Source organism: Apus apus, chromosome Z, assembly GCF_020740795.1.
Source record: "Apus apus isolate bApuApu2 chromosome Z, bApuApu2.pri.cur, whole genome shotgun sequence".
In the NCBI taxonomy this organism is placed as follows: domain Eukaryota; kingdom Metazoa; phylum Chordata; class Aves; order Apodiformes; family Apodidae; genus Apus; species Apus apus.
In genome coordinates, this window is record NC_067312.1 from 48572208 (window position 1) to 48594783 (window position 22576).

The 22576-nt window shown below is 38.8% G+C and overlaps 1 protein-coding gene across 1 annotated transcript in view; it reads right to left on the reverse strand.

The window, feature by feature from the left end:
* Window positions 1-213: 213 nt before the first annotated feature.
* Window positions 214-22576, reverse strand: part of SLCO4C1 (solute carrier organic anion transporter family member 4C1) — a 32575-nt gene continuing 10212 nt past the window's right edge. Inside the window, exons 3-13 of the mRNA XM_051643657.1 lie at window positions 17285-17479; window positions 14948-15044; window positions 13956-14077; window positions 13052-13167; window positions 12608-12752; window positions 10410-10605; window positions 9474-9627; window positions 7579-7766; window positions 6880-6944; window positions 2049-2186; window positions 214-922 (exon numbers count right to left, since the gene is read on the reverse strand). Of these exons, the coding sequence (XP_051499617.1) occupies window positions 798-922; window positions 2049-2186; window positions 6880-6944; window positions 7579-7766; window positions 9474-9627; window positions 10410-10605; window positions 12608-12752; window positions 13052-13167; window positions 13956-14077; window positions 14948-15044; window positions 17285-17479 (1541 nt within the window). The 3' untranslated portion in view covers window positions 214-797. The remainder of the gene's footprint in view (window positions 923-2048; window positions 2187-6879; window positions 6945-7578; window positions 7767-9473; window positions 9628-10409; window positions 10606-12607; window positions 12753-13051; window positions 13168-13955; window positions 14078-14947; window positions 15045-17284; window positions 17480-22576) is intronic.

Here is a 22576-nt window from a genome sequence, read left to right on the forward strand (position 1 = left end):
TTCAGTATTGTGTTATTTGGAGCTGAGAAGCCTATAAACTGTCATTTCAAAATGTCTGCCTACACAGAAGTTGTAAGAAAAAGTTTTATTTTCTTATTTTATAGAAAAACATTAACAATGCTTAAAGAAAGCAGTTAGACAACTTTCTGTATTTATTCCACACAGAAACTCAGGCACTTACATTAACAAACATTTTGCTGTTACAAACCCACCTTTAACAACTATTTATATTTTTCTACAAATAAGAAGTGAACTTACACTGTAAAGGTAACATGTAAAAATATTTTTAAAATATGTCTATACTTGCACATTCCCAGGTGTATCTACAGTCTAAAACCCCAGCTAAGGCACTAGCACATAGTATGTTCACAGTAAAATAAACTGATTTTAAACATCCACAGTTCCCTTTAATATACCAAGTTATATTTTCTCTCACTACAGTCTCACTTAGGTATTACTGCATAACCAGGGGCAAATGGGGATCACAGTCAGCCCAGCTGAGCTCATTTATCTTCTTTGGTTTTTTTAATCAGAGTATTCCATCTTTTTTCACTTAAGTTATAAATTACGCATTTAAAATGAGACTGCAAATTTAGGTGTCCCTTTTTTGTATACACAGTGGAATACAAAAAAAAAGCAAGTTAGAGAATGCTAAACATTAATAAGTATTTTCAATTGTTCAAGAACTGGATATGATCTTTTATATTTACATAATGGCACACAAGAACTTTGGTACAAGTGTTGGAGCAGTGCTTATTCTTATTGGCTTCTTACAAAAGCCCCCAGTTCGCCATGATTTATGTGTGTATAGCAGATACCGTTCCTGAATTCTCTCCTGACGGGGTTGAACGTGCTGGTGGAGGCTTATACAACCATATTGCCATGACCACAGCAATAACAGTGATGATTTTGCAAACAGCACCTGAATGCAAAGAATAGAAAAGTTCTTGTTTCAGTTACCTTCAATAGTAGACAAGAGTGTTTCAGTCATATATAGAATTTTACAAGGTGAGTTACACTGCAAGACTTAAATGGATGCTTTGAATTTCAACATATTTTACATTAACTGCAAAGGGCTTGTAAACGCAGTCTTCCAACTGACTTCAGATCCTTCACTTGCCCATCAGTTCTTGCTTGCAGCACCTATTGCCATTACTTCAATTCTGTATTTGTTCCCTTCACTCCAGCATGAAGAGGAAGTCTTCCTGACTTCTTGTTTCAGTACTGTTCTTCATTGCATCAACATTCTCTTTGCCACAAACTATAACTCCTCATTATTAAGTATTCTCTCCTTAACTACTCTAAATGCTTGTTCCCTTTACTCATCACTGGTACATAACTGTATTTCTGTACCTTAATGGAGTGGGAGGAGGCAATAAGAGGGAAAAGATGGATTGTATCTTATCACAAATATGCCCAAGAGATTCTGAAAACCAAAGTTAAGACTTCCGTTTCAAGTTCAGATGTTACCTACAGTGCACAAATTGAACTGCTATCACAGTTGTTAGAAGACAGGTATCACAGATGCAAGCTTAGCCTGCCCTCCCCCTCCTAGACACACATACTTCACATATTTTAAGGGAATAGATTGATTAATAACTTGGGAACATTTTTTACTAATATTCAGAGGTATTTTTAAGATCTTGGTATTAATTTAGGGAAAAGAACTGCAATACAACAAGAGGAGGCAAGCTCCTCAGACCTTAAACTGACAACATACCGAGACAAGTAAGATTGAAATGTGTGACAATCCCTTAAAATTCAGTAAATAAAATATGACACTGAAGAAAGACCAAAGTATAAAACTATTTTTTATTATTGTGGGTTTTTTTTTAAAAAAAAATTCTAGGTAATTTTTAAGAGCCATTTCATGTGGTCTTGCTCTTTCCTTGCTGTTTTGCTTTTTATTATTAAAAAACAGTTAAAAAAAAACCTGCTGCTACAAAAATAAAAGTTGAAGTTCCTGTTTTAAAATAACTCTCACCTAGAAGTCAAGGTCAATATATTTATTACCTGGTACATGTATTTAGTATGAAAAAGTCACTTACTTATGCCCATCAGCAGATATGCCATTCTTTCATTGTCATAAACCCAACAGGCTCCTTTAATCTGACATTCATTAATATCCCAGAGAGTACAACTGTTGTCTATAGCCAAACCAAACAAAATTGGACCAGGAATAGTACCTAAAAAACACAGTAATGTTAGAATACCTGAGTTACTTACAACAGTCTTACCTGGTCTTAATGCATACAGTAAAATGCTAAGCTGGCAGGGAAGATAAAATGGGATAGCCACACACTAAAGATAACTTTGGGTAAAAAGTCATAGGACTTTATTACATATCAAGTGTGTGCCTTCCATTTCTCTCACCTAATAGGTAGAACGCAGAGCGTCAGTTATTTCTTTATACAGCTCTCACTTTACCATGCTAGAGGCCTGTTCAAAGACTTGAAGTTTTCATAACTTCCTCAGTTTTCATTGGAGAAGTGTAACCAAAATTAGGAGAGAAAACAACTAATTAAGAAAGAGGATTTTAACTGAAAGAAAGTAAGTCCTTTTTCTCAGATAATACACTAATCTGCTTCAAATGCAGAGCACCAAAATATGTCCCTGCCTATGGCAACAGTGTTGGACCAAGGTGATCTTTAAGGTCCTTTTCAACCCAAACCATTCTGTATTATTTTAACATGTTCACTTATACCTTTTTTGTATCCCTCAAATGTAGACAAGATTCTAGAAAAAAAAATAATTCCTAAAATGAGTAGTGCTTCAAATTATTCCTGCATGAAATTTAACAGATTTGTGTGATTTTAGTTACAATAGTGCTTTATAAAGAACAATCATTCTGGATCCAGGTATGACCAATTTTATTATAAACAGTCTTGGTACATCACTGCATGTCTACATAACCTATACAAGCTCTAAACCATTCCTGAGCTAACAAGCAGCTATGTCCTCACTACAGCTTTTGTGTCTAGAACCTCTGTGTTATATCTCAAGTCTACAGAACAAACACCTCACTGGCACAAACACTGATACTAACTGGCAAAAGCCCAGCTAGAGCTCACATAGGCCACTGACATAAAGGACAATGGAAAATGTTTTTATAAATACACCAACAGTAAAAAAATAACCAGGGAGAATCTCCATCCCTTATGGGATGCAAAATGTCATTTATCAAGAATTCTGACAAAAAGGAGAGCTCCCTGATGACTGGAGGCTGGCTAATGTGACACCCATCTACAAGAAAGGCCAGAAATAGAATCTGGGCAACTACAGGCCTGCCAGCCTCACCTTGGCACAGAACAAGTTCCTGGAGAAGCTAATCTTGAGGGAGCTTACATTGCAAGTGCAGGGCAGCCAGGGGATCAGAGCCAGCCAGCATGGGCTTATGAAAGAGAGGTCTTGCTTGACCAACCTGATTGCTTTCTATGACCATGTGACCCACCTATTGGTCACAGTCTATAAGGCTGTGGATGTTGTCGCCCTAGACTTTGGTAAAGCCTTTGATACCATTTCCCACAGCATTCTCGTAGAGAAGCTGGCAAATCATGGCATAGACAAGTGTACTCTTCACTGGGTAAAAAACTGGCTAGATGGCCAAGCCCAGCCAGTTGTGCTAAATGGGGCCAAATTTAGTTGGTGGCTGGTCACCAGTGGTGTCCCTCAGGGCTCAGTTTTGGGGCCAGTCTTATTCAGTATCTTTATCAATGAACTTCACTGAATGCACACTCACTAAGTCTACAGATAATGCCAAATTGGACTGAAGTGCTGATCTGCTTGAGGTTAGGAAGGCACTTCAGAGGGACCTGGACAGGCTGGATCAATGGGCAAAGCCCAATTGTACAATATTCAGTAAGGCCCAGTGCCAGGTCCTGCATTTCAGTCATAACAACTTCCAGCAATGCTACAGGCTTGGGGCAGAGTGGCTGCTGGTGGACAGCCAGATGAACGTGAGCCAGCAGCATGCCCAGGTGGCCAAGAAGGCCAACAGCATCCTGGCCTGCATCAGGAATAGTATGGCCAGCAGGAACAGATAAGTGATCATGCCCCTGTACTTGGCACTGGTGAGGCCACACCTCAAGTATGGTGTTCAATACTCTCCCCAAGTAAAAATTTATAGGTCCAAACAAAATAGCCTGAAGCTGTGGCCGGGAAGGTTTAGATTGGATATTCTGAAGAATTTCTATACTGAAAGAGTGGTCAGGCACTAGAACTGCCTGCCCAGGGAAGGTATTCAGAAGCCATGCAGATGTGGCACTTTTGGACATGCTCTAGTGGCCAAGGTTGTGGATTTTTGTGTGTGTTGAAGACTGGACTTGGTGATCTTAGAGGTCCTTTCCAACCATGATGATTCTGTCAATGCAGGAAAATTCTCCTATCCTCTGCTGCCACAGATCAAAGAATCAGAGAATGCCAGGTTGGAAGGTACCTCTAGGATCAATCTAGCCTAACATTTTTTAGGTTCTATGATAGTTTTTATGAGATGCTCAGCACCCTCTCCCGCTGGTAATTAAAGCTGTCCAACGTGGGGGAATCTACCCCTTCCCCTGGGGGACTATTCCAATGTTTAACTGTCCTCATGGCGAAAAATTTACCTCCTGTGTCCAATCAGAATCTCCCCTGGAGCAACTTGTGCCCATAACCCTTTGTGTTTTCCATGTGACTTCTTGTAAACAAGGAGTCTCCATCTTCTTTGTAGCTACCCGTTAAGTACTGGAACATGGTAATAAGGTCTCCCTGAAACCTTTTCTCAACATTGAACAAACCCAGTTTTCTGAGCTTCTCTTCATATGACAGGTCTTCCAGTCCTCTGGTCATCCTTGTGGCCCTTCTCTGGACCCTCTCCAGACTGCCTGCATTCTTTTTGTAGAGCAGAGACCAGAACTAAATGCAATACTTCAAGTATGGTCTGACAAATGCCAAGTAGAGTAGGATGATTAATTCTTTATCTCTGCTGGTGATGCCCTTGTCAAAGCCCAGCATCCTGTTGGCTTTCTTTGCACACTGTTCACTCATGTTGAGCCCATTATCTACCAAGACCTCCAGGTCCCTTCCCACAGGACTACTATCCAGACAAGTGGATCCCAGTCCAAACTGCACTCCTGGCTTATGTGTTCCCAGGTGCAAGACCTTACATTTCTGCCCACTGAACTTCGTAAGATTCCTGCTAGCCCACTCCTCCAGTCTTTCCATGTCTTCCTGGGAGGTGGCTGTCCCTTCTGAAGTGTCAACTCCCCAGTCATCCCAGTATTGTAAGCAAGCTTCATCAGGGTGCTCTTGATCCCAACATCCAGGTCACTTATGAAGATGTTAAATAGCATTGGGACCAATATCAACCCCTGGGGGACCTCAGTTGTAACCAGTTGCCAGTTTGAGGAGGAACTATTTACTATCAACCTCTGGGTATGGTCTGTCAGCCAGTTACCCACTCACTGCACAGACCATTTGTCAAGGCTGTAACAAGTCAGTTTCTCCAGGAGGCTGTAAGGGACCATTTCAAAAGCCTTGGAAGAGTCCAGGCAGACAACATCCACCACTCGCCCTGCATCAACCAAGCAAACTACTTTGTCATAAAAGGCAATCAGGTTTGTCAGGCATGATTTCCCACTGGTAAATCCATGTTGTCTTTTTCCTATCACATGCTTCAACTGACTTGTGACTGCGCCCAGGAGGATTTGCTCTACAACATTCCCAGGGACTAGAGTGAGACTAATGGGTCTATAATTACCTGGGTCCTCTCCTGGACCCTTCTTATAGATGGGGGCGGTATTAGCCTTTCTCCAGTCCTCAGGGACATCTACTGATCTCCACAACTTCTCAAAGATTATGGAAAGCACTGGTAAAGACAGAGGCAAAGAAGGTATTGAGGACCTCTTCCTTTTCAGTATTCTTGGTGACTAGTTCACCTCTCCTGTTAAATAGCAGGATATCTTGAGTAAAATAAATCAGAGAAGCCCTCATACAACACTTAACACTACCTACCAGCTAATTTCTATCTGTACAGATGCCAATTCTTATGATTTATTGGCAGAATAACCTTGACTAAACAGAGTTTCAGCAAGCGCAGCAAAGCAGAACTCACACTGGTAGATACCTGATCTCAAACAGGAGGAAATAGCTGCAGCACTAAATACTAACAAAAGTCTTCTCAGTAAATGAGCTTTGACCTAGTCTTGAATTATACATGGCACCTAAAAAGTGTCTAAGACAAAACCAAGAGTTTACAATATACCTGAGAAAATTCAAATGTGTGGTTCAGAGATGACCTACATTAAGCTTAGTGTTTTACTTAAGGTGATTTCCTTGTCTCACTGAAATCCTGGAGTTACTTACATTTAGAATGTAAATAGCAGATTTCCCATAAAAAGTCAGTAACTGAGTGTACAAGTGTCTACAATTTCAATAGAGGCTAAAAATAGTCAAAGAAATTGAAAGGGAAGGGAGAAGGATGACTCCACCTATGCACTTTAAAATATGCTGTCATGGCACGTACAGATACAACTGTATGCAACAGTGTCACTAACTTTTGGAACTTGAGGTGTTAACTACAAGAACCTGTTTTCTATATACATAATGTTTGTTCTTCAGCTTTCAGAACAGGTCTCCTTCTAAGAGACATGAGAGCAGGAACCTTCTGCTGAAAGACTGACAGCTACCTGCATTTTGTTAATACTAATAAGAACAAGAAAGGCTAAAATTAGCATGCATGCCCTATTTAAAGAGGAATCTGAATTCTGTCTTATAACAAGTGTACTCTGTAAACCAATGACAGGCTGCTTCAAGTTTATATGAAAGCTTCTTGCTATATAAACATAGAAAAACATCCATTAAATAAATTATACAGAGGCCAGTGTTTCAACAAGGAAGTCATACCCAATAGTCGTAGAAACAAAGACTGTACTCCAAGAGCAAATGCACGTTGTTTATCTGACACACATCTGTAAAAAAGATTTACAGTTTAAGACTTGGCAAAGAAGTTTTAGCTGTTCTTTTTCTCCAATTTGTCCCTCAGTGAATGTTTAGCCATAATATACTGCTTTAACCTGCTCATTGCAAAGGGTTTTAGAAATCCAGTGTGCAGAACAAGTAACTGAATAACTTCAACAGGTATTTGGAGAAAAGATAGAAGCAACTTCTATAGCTCACCAAGGAATTTTACATTTAGTTTAACAAAACAGTATAAATAAAAAATTTGAAACCTGGCACTACTGATGCACAGGCTAGTTGAATATTTTCTTCATCCAAGCACCTGGCACATTTATTGCTTCTTGCTTTGACAAAAACAATCAGAAGTGCTCCCATAAAAGAGGGATCTTGCTACAAATAGGGAAGTTGGGGTTTTTTTAATTGATTCAAACAGTATCTACCAACCAAATGCCATTACAGAGATAACAAAGAGTGGTATGACTGTCCTCTGCTTCAAGTACTGCCTGCTTACTACACCTAGTAACACAACAGGAAATCCCTTGCACAGTGGTTCAAGTCCTCATTCCAAAGCAAAACAAATTAGAATATTTCATAGACCTGATTTTTCAGAAGTATGCTGCTTACTTCCCAGCCCAAAAAACATACCTGAGAATGGCCACAGTTGTTGGAGTAACAGCCATATATGTAAAAATGACAGCAAAAAAGAAGAAGGTCAGAAATAAAGGTAATAATTTGCATTGTGTTGGGCATTTCCCAGGGACAGCTTCATAAAGAAAATCCTCTGAACCACTTTCTCTTTTTGGTTTCCCAATACAGGAGCAGTTGTGGTACGTCTGCAAATAATTTATAACAGAATTTAGCTCTAAGAGTGACACGAAGTGACAGTAGCATGGTAGATGTTCATTGAGTCTGCACCAAACTGAAAAAAACTATAAATCATTACTTTACAGTGTAGGAAACAGTCAATTTTCCCATGATTATATGACACTAACCCTCATTTTAAAAACAGGTTCAACAGAACTTGACTGATCTAGTTCAACTGAGCAAAAATTATTTCTGTTTTTGTGGTCTAAGACGACAGTGGTAATCTCCATTTTGTGTGGGGCAAGTTTTTAGGCACAGGCATAAAAAAACCCCAAATAATTTCACACTTTGCAGTACCCAGAATCATACAAAAAAACAGCAGAGTAAGCCTTGAAATGCTAACTTTTACACACAAATCTTATCACAAATAAGTGAAGACAACATCAGTTATTATATACAACTAGGAAAGGGCAAGCTACAGTGTTCAAACCAAGGGGGTTTTCTATAGATATAAATAAATAAAAAATGTTGAACACATACTTCTCAAAGAAATCACCAATTTGAAAACATTAAGCACAACAGGGGGTGTCAAGAGTTGGAGGGAGAAAATATCCCTTTTCTCTGTTCCCAAGAGACTGGTTCCATTTGCAAAGTGCAACATGAACAAAGGATAGCAAAAGTTTCAGTTCCCTTCCAGCTGAAAATAATTCACATGGTTCTCAAGTCATTTTTCCATACTGAAATAAGCTAATGTTAACTACTACTTAGTTTATTAACCACAATTACTGATTATTTATGTACAATTCAATAGTTAACACTCAAAAAAATTTTAACTGCCTTGACTAATGTTACTTGAAAGGGGTTAATTCTTCAGATTCACGTCTACTCGCACCACTGTTTCCTCAAGCCTTGTTCTTCAAGCTTAGGTAATACATATCCAGTTATAACCATAGCAGAATAAACTGGAAACAACAACGGTTCACATCCTTCCAAGATGCTGACAAGTCTCAGATCACTTACCTTGACAGTCTTAGCTATAAAAAGGTTCATTTACACACTGGCTGTACTTGACAGGAAGAGAGGTAAGCTCTACTCATAAAACTTAACAGAAGTAATGCTGGACTGCTGTTGTAAGCAGGTGAGCAACTACAACAGCTATGCTATCAATTAAAGTTTGTTTTCAAAGAAAAAATTAGTGAAGTGCAAAGTTTTCACAGCCATAAGTAGTCAGCCTCTTATGGATTTTTTTTTCCTAGATAATGCCTCCTCATTTACCATTGTCCCTTAACAATTTATAAAGCCCCAGAACCAACCCCTGGCTCAGCCTTCCTACTTTTAAGTTCTTTCTACGCTCTTTCCCACATCCCAAATGAAGAGTTAATTGTACTGGTAGAGAAAAGCACAAAAAGACTCAGTTCTGGGAAGGCTCAATGACAATCAGCCATTTTCATGGCATACCATTCCGACAACGGGGGCAACTGACATTCAAGGTTTGGAAATGCACAGAAGCAGGATGCCACACACACAATTGACACTAAGTTATGCTTAAAGATCTAGAATAAGAACTGCTTAATCTCAAGACAGTTGTTAATTTCTACTTTCCTGATTGTCAGTTCAAGCACATTTAAGTGTATTTGTGTTTCCTGCATTTTCAGCATTAGGAAGCTTAGCACAAGCAACATTTGCAATGTGACAAGATGTCGCAAGCCAGTACTGGCTTTTATGCTATAATGTACCTTTTTCATGTTGTTAAAAAAATGTGATGCACATCCTGCAAAACAGGGAGAAAAGTATTCAACTTCATCTCTTCCACAAACCGGGTAGTACATAGATCGCAAACATCTGCAGTCAGCATTGCATGGTGCAGTCAAGTTATGTAGTGTACCTGTCCTGAAAGGTAAAAGTTAAGAGGCTTTAAATAAAGTAATTTAAAACCAGAGGATATGTAAATAAGTAAGGCAGTAGTTGTAGGAAAATAAATCTCTAAATATTCAACTCCAGTGATTCATGTGGCTAATTACTTAAAAATAAGCCATGTTCCTAGTAGTTAAAACTCTAGAAAGAACTCCCATTTCTCTATACCTAGTTATTTTTGTGCTATTATTATTTCCATAGATTATTCGTCCAATTTTCATTCCACAAAACAGGTAACAGAATTCTGTTCTAACCTAATTCTCATATCATTGCCTCTCTCACACACTCTTATACACTCGAATTTGTTCAATTTAAATTTAAGAAAAAATGCAACATTAATATAAGCAGTGTTTGGTGTTGTTTATTCTATTGATCATGTTAAGGGTTGGAGGTCTTTTTTTCTGTCTTGGATTCAAGTCCATTTGCAAACCCACTGCATTTTTACTTTTTTAATGTTCTTATACAGACATCTAGATTGTTTCAGCACCAAGACAACTGCACATACTAAATGCTGAGTGCCATGACATACTAAGTCATATCATGCCCAAAGGGACACTAAAGATCTTCTTTGGCTGTTTAGAGAATAACTACTAGTGAAGAACAGACTATTTTAAACACTTGCTAACTACAACTACTCTCCATTTCCTTTTAATACGTCAAGACAAAACAAGACATTTTTAAAGTGTTTTTTTTTTAATTCTGTGATGTAGCTTTATGTATTAAACACCAAGTCCAGCAGTGCATTAAAATATATTTACCCGTTATATGTTTCAGAGACACCTGCAAGAGGTTCATTCCCACACTTAGCAAATAAGAACACTGTGTTTAATAGTAGGGCCACTGAATAAGTGCCTATCATGAACTTGATTATGCTTCTGCAATCCATTTTGCACTTGGAAATCAAGAGGCCACTTATGATTTGGCCTAGTGCTGCTGCTGGAATTAACACGAGCCCTAGAGAAAAACAAGACACCCGTGATTACACAAAAATGCAAGATATAACTAGTGAAGTTAGTGCAACTTCATGCTAAGAAAAAAATCACAAGTTACCTGTATCTTAAATGCAGTCCATGTGATGTCATTTTCAAAGCATCCTACCAGAATCCATCAGCACAATTAATTTATTCTAACCTTTCAGTATCTTTAACCTTTACAGAAGTTCAACTTGACAGTAGAATTTACAGTTGCCCAAAACAGCAAAACTAGATTACTAAAGAGTACTGCATACTGGGCAGGAATCTCTGAACACCAATAGACTGCTTCATTAAAACAAAATGCTCCTTCATTGCTTCAGTGTTTTTGTCTCACGTTCATGCTCTTTGTTATGCATCTGTATTAACTTTTCAATAGGAGACTATAATCACTATTACACAGGAGAGCACAGTAAGGCATCTAAAGAAAGATTTCAAAAAGTCTAGATCACTCGGTCAGTTTTGCTGTCATAGTCCATATAGTCCATAATTATTTATGCTCTTTGCACTATTAGGACTCCAAATACATAACTAAGTAGAGTTTGACGATACAAAACTAGGTGGATTGGCAGACACTCCAGAGGTCTGTGCTGTCATCCAGTGTGATCTGGACAGGCTGGAGAGCTGGGCAGGGAGAAACCTAATGAAGTTCAACAAGGGCAAGTGAAGAGTACTCCATCTAGGAAAGAACAATGCCATGTACCAGTACAAGTTAGGGGCTGATATGCTGGAAAATAGCACTAGAGAAAGAGACTTGGGAGTCATGGAGGACAACAGGCTCACCATGAACCAACAATGTGCCCTTGCAGCCAAGAGGACCAATGGCATCCTGAAGTGCATTAGAGTGTGGCCAGCAGGTCAAGGGATGTTATCCTCCCCCTCTACTCAGCTCTGGTGAGACCTCATCTGGAGTACTGTGTACCATTCTGTGCACCCCAGTTCAAGAAGGACAAGGAACTACTGAAGAGAGGCCCACACAGGGTCACTAAGGTGAGTTTCCAACCCTGGAGACATTCAAAACCTGCCTGGACATGTTCTTGTGTAATCTACTCTAGGGGGTCCTGCTCTAACAGCAGGGTTGATCTCCAGAGGTCCCTTCCAACCCTTACCATTCTGTGATTCTGTGAATATTCTTACATTGCTAATCTAGAATACAACACAACTCTGTCACTTGCACTGACCTGAGACAGCTGATTTTAAAGACAATTCAGGTACAGTGGCAGAACTGCACAGGACACAAATTTATCAAGACATGTTCCAGAAATACTAAGTCTGTCACATTTCAAGTATCTTTTGGCCCTGATTAGGTTGCTGTTCTGCAGAAGTAACTGGATCAGAGTTAATCCCATGATCCTACCTAGTGCAGCTCTTCCATCAGATTTTTCCATTTGTTTCTCCAATACTCAGCTTTTCATAGCTTTCTCCTGTTCCACCTATTACTTCTGCATGTCAGATAATAGGGGTAAGTGACAGTAACTACAGGAACAGTTACACAGTAGTTTTATAATATATCCTGATTAGACATTTTACTGTAAGCTATCTCACTGTAATATTGTAGTGGAATTGAAGACAGGAAAGGCCAAGTCCACTATTTACTTGCAGTAAGCACTGCTTTTCCAGCTGCCTTCCTTTAGTAGGGGCTAAGGCTGTTTTTAAATAAGGAAAATTCAATGGTTTTCTCAAAAAATAAGAAAGGAATAAATTAGTTTCAGCAGCACACAAAATTCTCATTTGACTTCAAATACAAGTGTCAGACCTTCTGAATTTACAGACAATACATAGCTTTGCACATTTGATAAACTGAATACAAGGCTTCTCATAGGACACACAAGAATAATATACTGTTATGTAATATACTGTTTCTGCTGTGAGAATTACATTTAATGTGAGTACATTCACAAATATCTCAAACATAAGATGCCTATAATGTTAATGTGATGTTCAGCACAATATATTTAAGATTTGAAAATGAAAAGCCACATTACCTCCAAGAGTTGCTGAAAAACTTGATGTCTTTCCAAACTGATTTTCTATAAACTTTGGTAGAAATGTGGTAAAGCCAGTGGCAACTAAAGCTTCTGAAGAACTTGCTAGTATTAGGGTCATAAGGACTGGATTCTTCAACAGAATCTGTGAGGGAAAATCAGCATAACACTCAGGAAATTACTTCATTGTAGTACCATGTGAACTAGAAGTCACTATATTTTAAAGCAGATACTCTCATGTGTAACTCCACTAATATGCTCGTCTTGCTTGAATAATCTTAAGCTTCAATAAAATTAATAAGCATTAAATTATCAGTAGCACTGGAGACTTCATTATCAAAAACAATAAAGCAGCAATTACCTTTCTAAAAAATTCTGCATTATCTAAAAAACAATTTCATTTCTCAGAATATATCAGTCTCAGTAAATTTAAAATTTTCTTACCAGTAGAGCCACAGGAAAGTCTTTAAAACTTTTTCCAATATTCTTGGCCTCAACAAGTGCCTCACTTCCATCATTATGTGTTTCAGAGATTTTTTCAGCCTGTATTTTTGCTGTTCCTACAACAGGCATATTTATTAATAATTAAAACATTGAATATCTGTGCTCTTAGACATAATGTCACAAAAAGCAACAAATGTCCTCTTTCCTCAGAAAATCTAGTTCATACATTTTAAGTGTTCTTCAGTATTTTATTGATACAGTTCCATCAAAGGATCAATAATGTATTGCTGCAGAAAGAATATTCTGGCTGAAAGCATCATACTTCCATTAGAAGGCATTGCAGGTAAGATGGATATTACCTGAGATATCATAATAATTCTATACTATCCTGAAGCCCATTTTTTTTTTTTTTTAATTTCCTCATTCTCCCCAGTTCCCTACTTCATTGTTTTTCTTCCTTCATCATTTCTCTTTCCAGGCAAGCACAGTAGTTCTTTTAGATGCTCTTCCAAGGGAACTCCTAGATAATACTTCACTGAATAGAAATCACTCTGGGATACTTTGATTCTCACTTTAGTACTTCATCCAAAACAATAAAACATAATATAGCAGCTTTGAATACAGTCCTGGGTGACCTCGCTGCAAACATCTCCCAAACCTTCATGATCAGTTTTCCATGCTCTACCTGTAGATCATTACATATACAAGATTCTCTCTCTAGCCCATTGGCCTTGTTTTAAAAGCTGCATATCAAAACCAAGATACTTATAATGAAGTTTGAGCCAGAGACAATTAACTGAGAAACAGAATCAAAGATGAATCAATCACTCAATACAGCAGTCTACAATCCACAAGTATAAACAGTTCTCTCTTCCAAAGTACCCCATTATTGTTAAACATTCACCTGGTAGGTGTTTTGGAAAGCAAGAAAAAGGTATTATAAGGAGCCAAACTGCAAAAAAGCATGCAAGAAACGCTATCCACCATGCTCCAAGCCAGCGTGGGTCATCTTGACTCATCTTTGCACTGTAAAAATAATTTGGAAAAAGCAAGTTTACCATTCATTAATTCAAATCAGCAATTTCAAATGTCAGTGAGCTGGAACTTTTTTAAAATTTAATACTGATTTAACAGAAAGCCTTTGAATAACGTAATTTTCTTTGGTTTTAAATGTATTAAATTTGTTTGCTTGTTTAAAGCACATGAATCAATTATATTACAGCAATATTGCATTGTATCGAATAGAGCGTTCATCTGATTAGTCAAATGAATTCTGATTTAAAGACCACTATTTGGTTCCTGATTTTAAGATCCTGTAGCATTATTAAGATACTAAAAAAGCTGGTTTTAGAAAGAATCTTCATAGTCAATGAGTTATGTCATAAACAAAACAGAAGCTCAGAACGCCACTGCATTGATCCAAAGTCCCTAAAATGCAGGAAATAAGTGTAAATGAAGTTGTTGGTTGCAACAGTAGTATAATTTAAAACATTATTTTTTTAACAGTGGGCTCTTCAACTTCTTCCCCTGAAGGTAAGTAGCAGTATTCTACTCCTCATATCCCACCTTAGGGAAACTTATTGTACAGTAAGTCAATAGCTGCAATCTAACCCTAAATGCACAACTAAAAGACACAGCATTTTTTTGTTAATCAGCTTTAAAATAGCTAATACCTCAATAAGTTAGAACTAAGTATTTGCACTACAGAAAAACTTTCACATACAGTGGAGCAACTACTCACTGTGGAAGTAACTACTTGCTAGAAGCCCCTGTGAATGCAACTTGTTACCAAAATTACTCCTCGATTCCTCTGCCCCATATGAAGAAAAGTTGAAGATTTTAATAAGAGTTACTAGGAAAAGGAAATAGAAAGAAAAAGATTAAACTGTATCTTGCCTTCCTGGGATCTGGATATCTATATAGATATTAAGTAGCTGGCCTCCTAAGACATAGCCAATAGCAGGGCCCAACAGTGACATGGCATAGCCAATTCCTAGAAGAGAAAACACAGCAAGTTAACAGCACATTCTTAAAGCTTTCTTTTAAAAAAAAAAAAAAAAAAGCATAAATCAACTTCAGACCAAACGGTTTCTATAATTCCACCTGATCTTTCACTATCATTACTTCAACAGAACACAAAGAAGACAAAATTTGTACTTGTTCCTCAACAAGAAAATTTGTAAATGCTGCATCTTAGATGTTCAACAAAGGACACTTCCCTGACAGCTTTATGCATTATTAGATTGCCTTTGCACATCTTGTGCCTACAATCACAAGTGAGCTTTTCAAAAAGCTAGTTAAAAATCCTTAAGAGGCCCTCCAAAGCTGTAGGTGTAACCATATCCTACTAAAGATGACTTTCAGGTCTATCCAATTTTTCAGCCCTAGGACAAGATCTTCTTGATGCCACAATAGTCTCCTTTACCTACCAGTCAGATTCATGTGGCACTTGAGCACTGATGGAAGGAGAACTGTCTCTACAGATAAAGGCTTGCAACCAACAGTAACTAGATCTGTCTAAATAATTGGGGATACATGCATTCTTGCTGCTGGTTTTCTAAGCTTTTCCCCAGGTTGAAGAATCTGGATTTGTTACTCGTTTCCAAAGTGCCTGGATCTTAAGTATTTAGTATGATTTAACTCTTTCAACAGCAAGAAAGCATGACAGGGGATGAGAGGGAAGGGGTGCAAAAGGAGACACTCAAGCATCAGTAAATCAACATAAATACTGAACTGAAATATCCCAGGTTTTCTTGTATTTTAGAAATACTGACATAGCTATAAGGATCTTTCTCAGTCTGCATTCATTCAATAGAACTTTGAACCTAGCTTAGAAGGTGCCTACTTCCTTCTACACATCATTTAGTTTCAAACATCAACTGGAATAGCTTAACTTTTCATTGCCTTTAGATGTAGATGCTAGCAGCCACTTACAGACACCAGCAGAAAGTTCTATGGGGTTTTTTGCTGCCTTTTCACAACACTTCTTGCATTAGGCAAAGCAACACAATATATTTTAAATCCTCAACACACTGCATAAAAGCAAGAAAAATAAGGCTTAATGTAGCTACATGTCCATTAACTTGCCTTCTAGTTTTGTTGTACTGGGCAGAATACGCTGTTCTTCCGAACACAGCAGTTACTGAATATTGCACAGGCATTAATTTTTTGTATTGGTCTGCTGTGTTTAAAGTTCAAACACTGATCACATTCTCCTGAGTTTTCAGGCCACTTCTTGATCCTCTAATCATGCAGGCAGCCCTGATTCTGCTCTATTTATTTCACTGACCTCAGAAAAGAAGTGTAATATCATCTCAGTACAAAGCAAAGGCAAAAATAAAAGCTTTAAGATTTAACACATTCAAGTATTCTATTTCTTGACATTAAATGAAGTGGCTTGTCTGGAACAATTAACTAAGAATTGTATGCACACATTATTATTTCAATTTTGCATCCTTAAATACTGATTTAATCTGGAGAAGAGTCCAGGAATCTTAGATGCTTTGCTTAGATACTACTGTGAGTTACCAGTATAGCTAACTAATTGGGGGAAATAGCAAATATCTTAATATCCATAGAAAACACACTTAGACTGTAACCAACTTAGCAGTGAAAATGCACATAATCCAGAGAATGTTGATTGGAAAGATAAAAAAACACTGCTAACAATTAGTATTCCTTAGCTTTCAAACAGTAAGACAAGCTCATTCTCCATGTTTCTAGACAATTTATTTACTTTCAATTAAAGAAAGATACTTCCAGTGTTTTCTTCTCAAGTGCCAAATGTTGATGTGGCTAGAGAACTGCATTGATCATATAATGCATAGCAGTGTCCCTGCACTGAGATGACAGCCTACTGCTAGAAGGTAAATAAAACTGTTAAAGAATACAGTAAAGATCCATAACAATGGAAAATAAATTTGCTACAACTTATCCTGTTGTTAATAGGCAGGCTACATTAACTGTTTCATCACTTTCAGCTACCAACATGAAAAAACAGCAGGAGTGGTGAGCCAAATAGCCTAACCTTGCTCTGCAAAATAACTATTGAAAAGACTTGACACTTGCAGTAAACTAATACCTAATTTGCACAGTAACTGATATAAAAACATTTTATGCACATAAGTAAACAATTACAAGATTGATTTAATTAGAGGAAATAATAAAAGCATTTTTAAGGCACTGCAGTCTGATCTATCCAGACAATGTGTTATAAACAGTTTTAAAAGTTACCTATATAAAGAGAAGACTTGTGTTTTGGGACACAATCATCAATAAAAGCTGTACCCAAAGTATACAGTGGAGTTCCTCCAATTCCCAGCATCAGCTGTCCCAGGATAAAGATATACAGATAGTTTGGAAGTGAAGACTTTGTGCTGGTACTGCAAGTGAAGTTAGCAGAGGTTGTTCCTGAAACTTGACATGTGTCTGAAAGACAGAGAGAATAAGGCTAAAATTCTGTTACCCAACACACAGTCCAACTGCAGAAAAGCCTATACTAAACTACAAACTAAGTACTGATAGTGTCAGGCTGCTATTTTAATTTTCTGGCCCTATATGACAGTGCCCTAAGTTTTTATGATATCATATTCCCCGAAAGAAATACTACCATGGCTTGGTTTTTTTTCCTTACCTGGAAAGATGGATGACACACTTATTAAAACATTTTGGCTTGTTGAAAGCATTATTGACCAGATGCATGCAAAAAACTGTCAAATGGTAATTCAAAAGGTTAGTGAACAAACCTACATAATAGACACTTCATCATGTTCTTGTACCTTACAACAATTCTGATGAGAGGTAACAAATTCCATTCTTTAGTGACAGAGCAGCCTGAAAAACCTGAGGAAAGTTGGACTGCTGGAGAGGTAACCGCAGTCAGAGTCACAAGCAAAGACAAATTTTCCTTTCTCATACACTGTTTTGGGAAGTGCTTCCCTGAAAAAAACCCACACCATTCAGTGTGCTCATAGACTGCACATTGTTAATCTCCAGAATGAGAAGTTAACATAAAGCCTCTGTATTTGCCCCCACACACAAAGAGAGAAGCAGAGCTAGAAGAGCCTAAGGTTGCACCTACTCAAGTGATGTTTGGCAATATGAGGAAGGAAGAGGAAAGAGGAAGACAGAGTATATGCCTTCTCCTCTTCTTTCTCTTTCTACCATTGCACTTCTAGCAGCAGACAGCCCCAAGTGACAAGATCAAAAAGAGGAGCATGATTCTTTCCAGGTATTTCCACAGAAGAGTACACAACCCTAAGGAAGAGGATCAAGCTGACTTAACACGAGCCAGCAGTGTGCCCAGGTGACCAAAAAGGCCAACGGCATCCTAGGCTGCATCAGGAATAGTGTGGCCAGCTGGAGTAGAGAGGTGATCCTGCCCTCAGAACTGGTTAGGCTGTACTTCAAGTACTGTGTGCAGTTCTGGGCCCCTCACTACAAGAAGGATGTAGAGTTGCTGGAGCATGTCCAGACGAGAGCTACCAAGGTGAAAGGTCTGGAGAAAAAGCCCTATGAGGAGAGGCTGAGGGAGCTGGGATTGTTTAGTTTGAAGAAGAGGAGGCTGAGGGGAGACCTCATTGCTCTCTACAACTACATGAAAGCAGGGCGTAGGGACATTGGAGTTCGCCTCTTCTCTCAGGTGAATAATGAGAGGATGAGAGGAAATGGCTTGAAGCTGCGCCAGGGGAGGTTTAGATTGGGTATTAGAAAGAATTTCTTTGCCAACACAGTTGTTGGACAGCAGAACTGGCTGACCAGGGAGATGGTGGTATTTAAAAGAAATGCAGATACAGTGCTTAGCAACATGATTTAAGCACTTAACAGGTAAATTAGTTTATGACAGGGGGATTTAGGTAATGGTGGGACATGATTATCTTCAAGATCCCTTCCAACCAGCATGATTCTATGATTCTATATGACAAAAACAAGCCATACTGAGCAAATATATGAAAACACCCTTCAGATCAGATAAGTAGACTGATGAATTCTCAATACTTTGCTACAAAATTACATCACTTGTCTCAGGTTGTTTTATATTTGTAAACACTTTTTACTTAAGTAAAACTGTCCACAGTTTGGGCTCACAGGACATAAACCACAAGGAAGTGCTTGCCACACAGGTACTTAAAGGGAACTATATACACTGATGTTATCATAAATCCATACATGGGTTTTATCATGCCTTCCTCCAGAAGGAACAGCACCATAGTGGAGTCATGTAGCACACAACAGGTAGTTCAGTGCTCTTGCACAAAAACTGGTCAATGAAGAGTAATAGGAAAACTAAGAGAAGGAATCATTAAAATTTTTCCTCCTTTCCACTTAGGAGAAAACCTTATTTTAATATATATATTTTAGCATAACACTATATGGGGAACATTTTATTATGAATCACTAGTTTGAAAATGAAGGGTCTTACGAGTATTGCCAATAGGCCTTCTTTATCAATCTTTCTGCAGGAAATTAAGTCTTAAATCAGGTTAACTTTGTACTATTTACATGCACAGAATCTAAAACTGCCTATAGGAGGACACCATGCCATACAGTATCTTGTTAAAGTACAACACTTACATAGAATATATCTGCAGTTATAAATTAACATCTAATACCTACTGGGCAAGTCTAAGACATCATTTAGCTACTTAATTTTATTGTAGTACAAAAATAATAGTATCTTGTTAAATATACATGAGAGAACAAGTAATGCACAGCAAGAAAATGCCATGAATTATGTTCAATGACAAATTTAGCCTAATTTGAGATCTAGGAATATGAAACAAGCATATTACATATGGTAATGGTAATCAAGCTCACAGACTGAGGTTCTTCAGGAATCTCCATCCCCCTCCACACATCTAACAAATTTGAAAGCCTGTACTATTGTTTATATAACTGACTACAGCCTTTTTCCTTCAGTTTTCTAGCTCTTTAGCTTATATGGCCTAGGAAATTTATCCTGACAGTGATATAAGAGAAGCTTACCACACTAGTTTGTTTTCAGAACCACATAATCAAGTCTAACTACAAAATTAAGAGAACTGTCAATATGCATTTCAATACAGCTATAATCCTTTCACTTGCATCAACTATTAGACTTTTCTGGTTTTTTTAAAAGTCAGCAAGTACACTTACTGAGTGGAGCCATGAATCATATTTAATGTTTCAAATAAAAAATATTTTTAAAGCAAAGACAATTTACCACAAAACTACAAAATTAGCTTAAATCAGCATAGGTCAGAACTGCCATCAAACCAAATTACTCTACACCAGCCACTGATGTCATCCCCTTCTTGTACCAGTCTAAGATTTAAGCAGACTGGAAAAGTGACACAAGTTAAACAGAATCACAGAACAGTCATGGTTGGAAAGGACCTCTTATATCAGAGTCCAGCCATCAACCCAATGAAACAACAACAACAAAAAAAGCAAAACACACACAACAAAACTCCAAACAAACACAAGCACCACCAAATAACACAACAATCCCCTCCACCCCCCTACAATCTCAGCCACTAAAGCATGCCCTGAAGTTCCACATCTACACATTCTTTAAATACCTCCAAGGATGGTTACACAACCACCTTGCTGAGCAGGCTGTTCCAGTGCCTGATCACTCTTACAGTATAGAAATTCTTCCTAATATCCAAACTAAACCTCCCCTGTTGCAACTTCAGACCATTTCCTCTGGTGCCTTTGAAGTGCCGTCTTGCCCTCTTAGCAGATCGACTCTCCCACCCAGTTCGGTGTCTCCTGCAAACTTACTGAGGGTGCACTCAATCCCCTCATCCAGATCATTGATAAAGATGTTGAACAAGACTGGCCCCAAAACTGAGCCGTGAGGGACACCACTGGTGACCAGCCACCACCCAAGTTTGACTCCATTTACCACCACGCTCTGGGCTTGGCCATCCAGCCAGTTTTCTACCCAGTGAAGAGTAAGTACACTTGTCTATGCCATGATTCACCAGCTTCTCCAGGAAAATGCTGTGGGAGATGTTGTCAAAGGCCTTACCAACATCTAGGTAGATAACATCCACAGCTTTTCCCTCATCCAAAGGGCTGGTCACATGGTCATAGAATGAGATCAGGCTGGTCAAGCAAGACCTCCCTTTCATAAACCCATGCTGGCTGGCCCTCATCCCCTGGCTCCTCTCACTTGCTGTGAGAGCTCACTGAAGATGAGCCTCTCCTTGATCTTTTCTGGTACTGAGGTCAGGCTGACAGGCTTGTAGCTCTCGAGATCCTCCTCCTTGTCCTTCTTGTAGATGGGCATCACATTAGCCACCCTCCAGTCATCTAGGACCTCCCCTGTTGACCATTATTGTTGGTAAGTGATGGAAAGACACTTAGCAAGCTCCGCTGCCAGCTCCCTCAGTACTCTAGGGTGAATCCCATCAGGGCCCATGTCTAGGTGCAAAAGGAGATCATTAACTACTTCCTCCAGGATTATGAGGGTGTTCTTCTGCTTTCTGTCTTTATCTTCTAGCTCAGGAGGCTGAACATCTGAGGGTAGATGGCCTGACTATTAAAGACCGAGACAAAGAAGGCATTAAGTAGCTCAGCCTCTTCCAAGTTGAGCTCCAGCTGGGCTTTTGCCTTCCTTATTTTCTCTCTGTATGACCTAATGAGATCTCTGTACTCCTCTTGAGTTGCCTGTCCCTTCTTCCAAAGGTGTGAAACCCTCCTTTTTTCCGTAAGCCCCATCAAAAGCTCCCTGTTCACCCAGGCCTGCTGTCTTCCCCATCCTTAATCTTGCAACACAAGGGGACAGTCTGCTCTTGGGTCTTTAAGATTTCCTTCTTGAAAAGCATCCAGCCTTCCTGGACCTCTTCGTCCTTCAGGACTGTCTACCAAGGGACTCTCTCAACCAGTGTCCTGAACAGGCCAAAGTCTGCCCCCCAGAAGTCCAAGGTAGAAGTTTTGCTTACTCTCCTCCTTACATTGAGAATCGAAAGCTTAAGCATCACTAAGCCCAAGACAGCCTCTGACCACCATATCTCCCACTAGTCCTTCTGTTTGTGAACAGGAGGTCCAGTGAGGCATCTCCCCTGCTATGCTCACTTACCAGCTGTGTCAGGAAGTTATCTTCCACACACTCAGAGAACCTCCTACCCTGTCTGCTCTCTGCTGTGTTATATTTCCAACAGATGTCTAGTAGGTTGAAATGCCCAACCAGAACAAGGACTAGTGATTGTGAGATTTAAGCCAGCCACTTACAGTACACTTCATCTGTCTCCTTGTCCTGGTTGGGTGGTCTCCCAACACAGTATCTGCCTCATTTGCCTTTCCCTTCATCCTTACCCCTAAACACTCAACTTAATCATCACTGTAATCAAGCTCTATACAACCAAAACATTCCCTAAAGTACAGAACCACACAACCACTTCTTCCTTACCTATCCCTTCTGAAGAGCTTATATCCATTCATTGCAGCATTCCAGTCTTGACAGTCATCCCATGACACTTCCAGTATGGCAACTACATAGCTGTCCTGCTGCACGATGGCTTCTAGCTCATCCTGTTT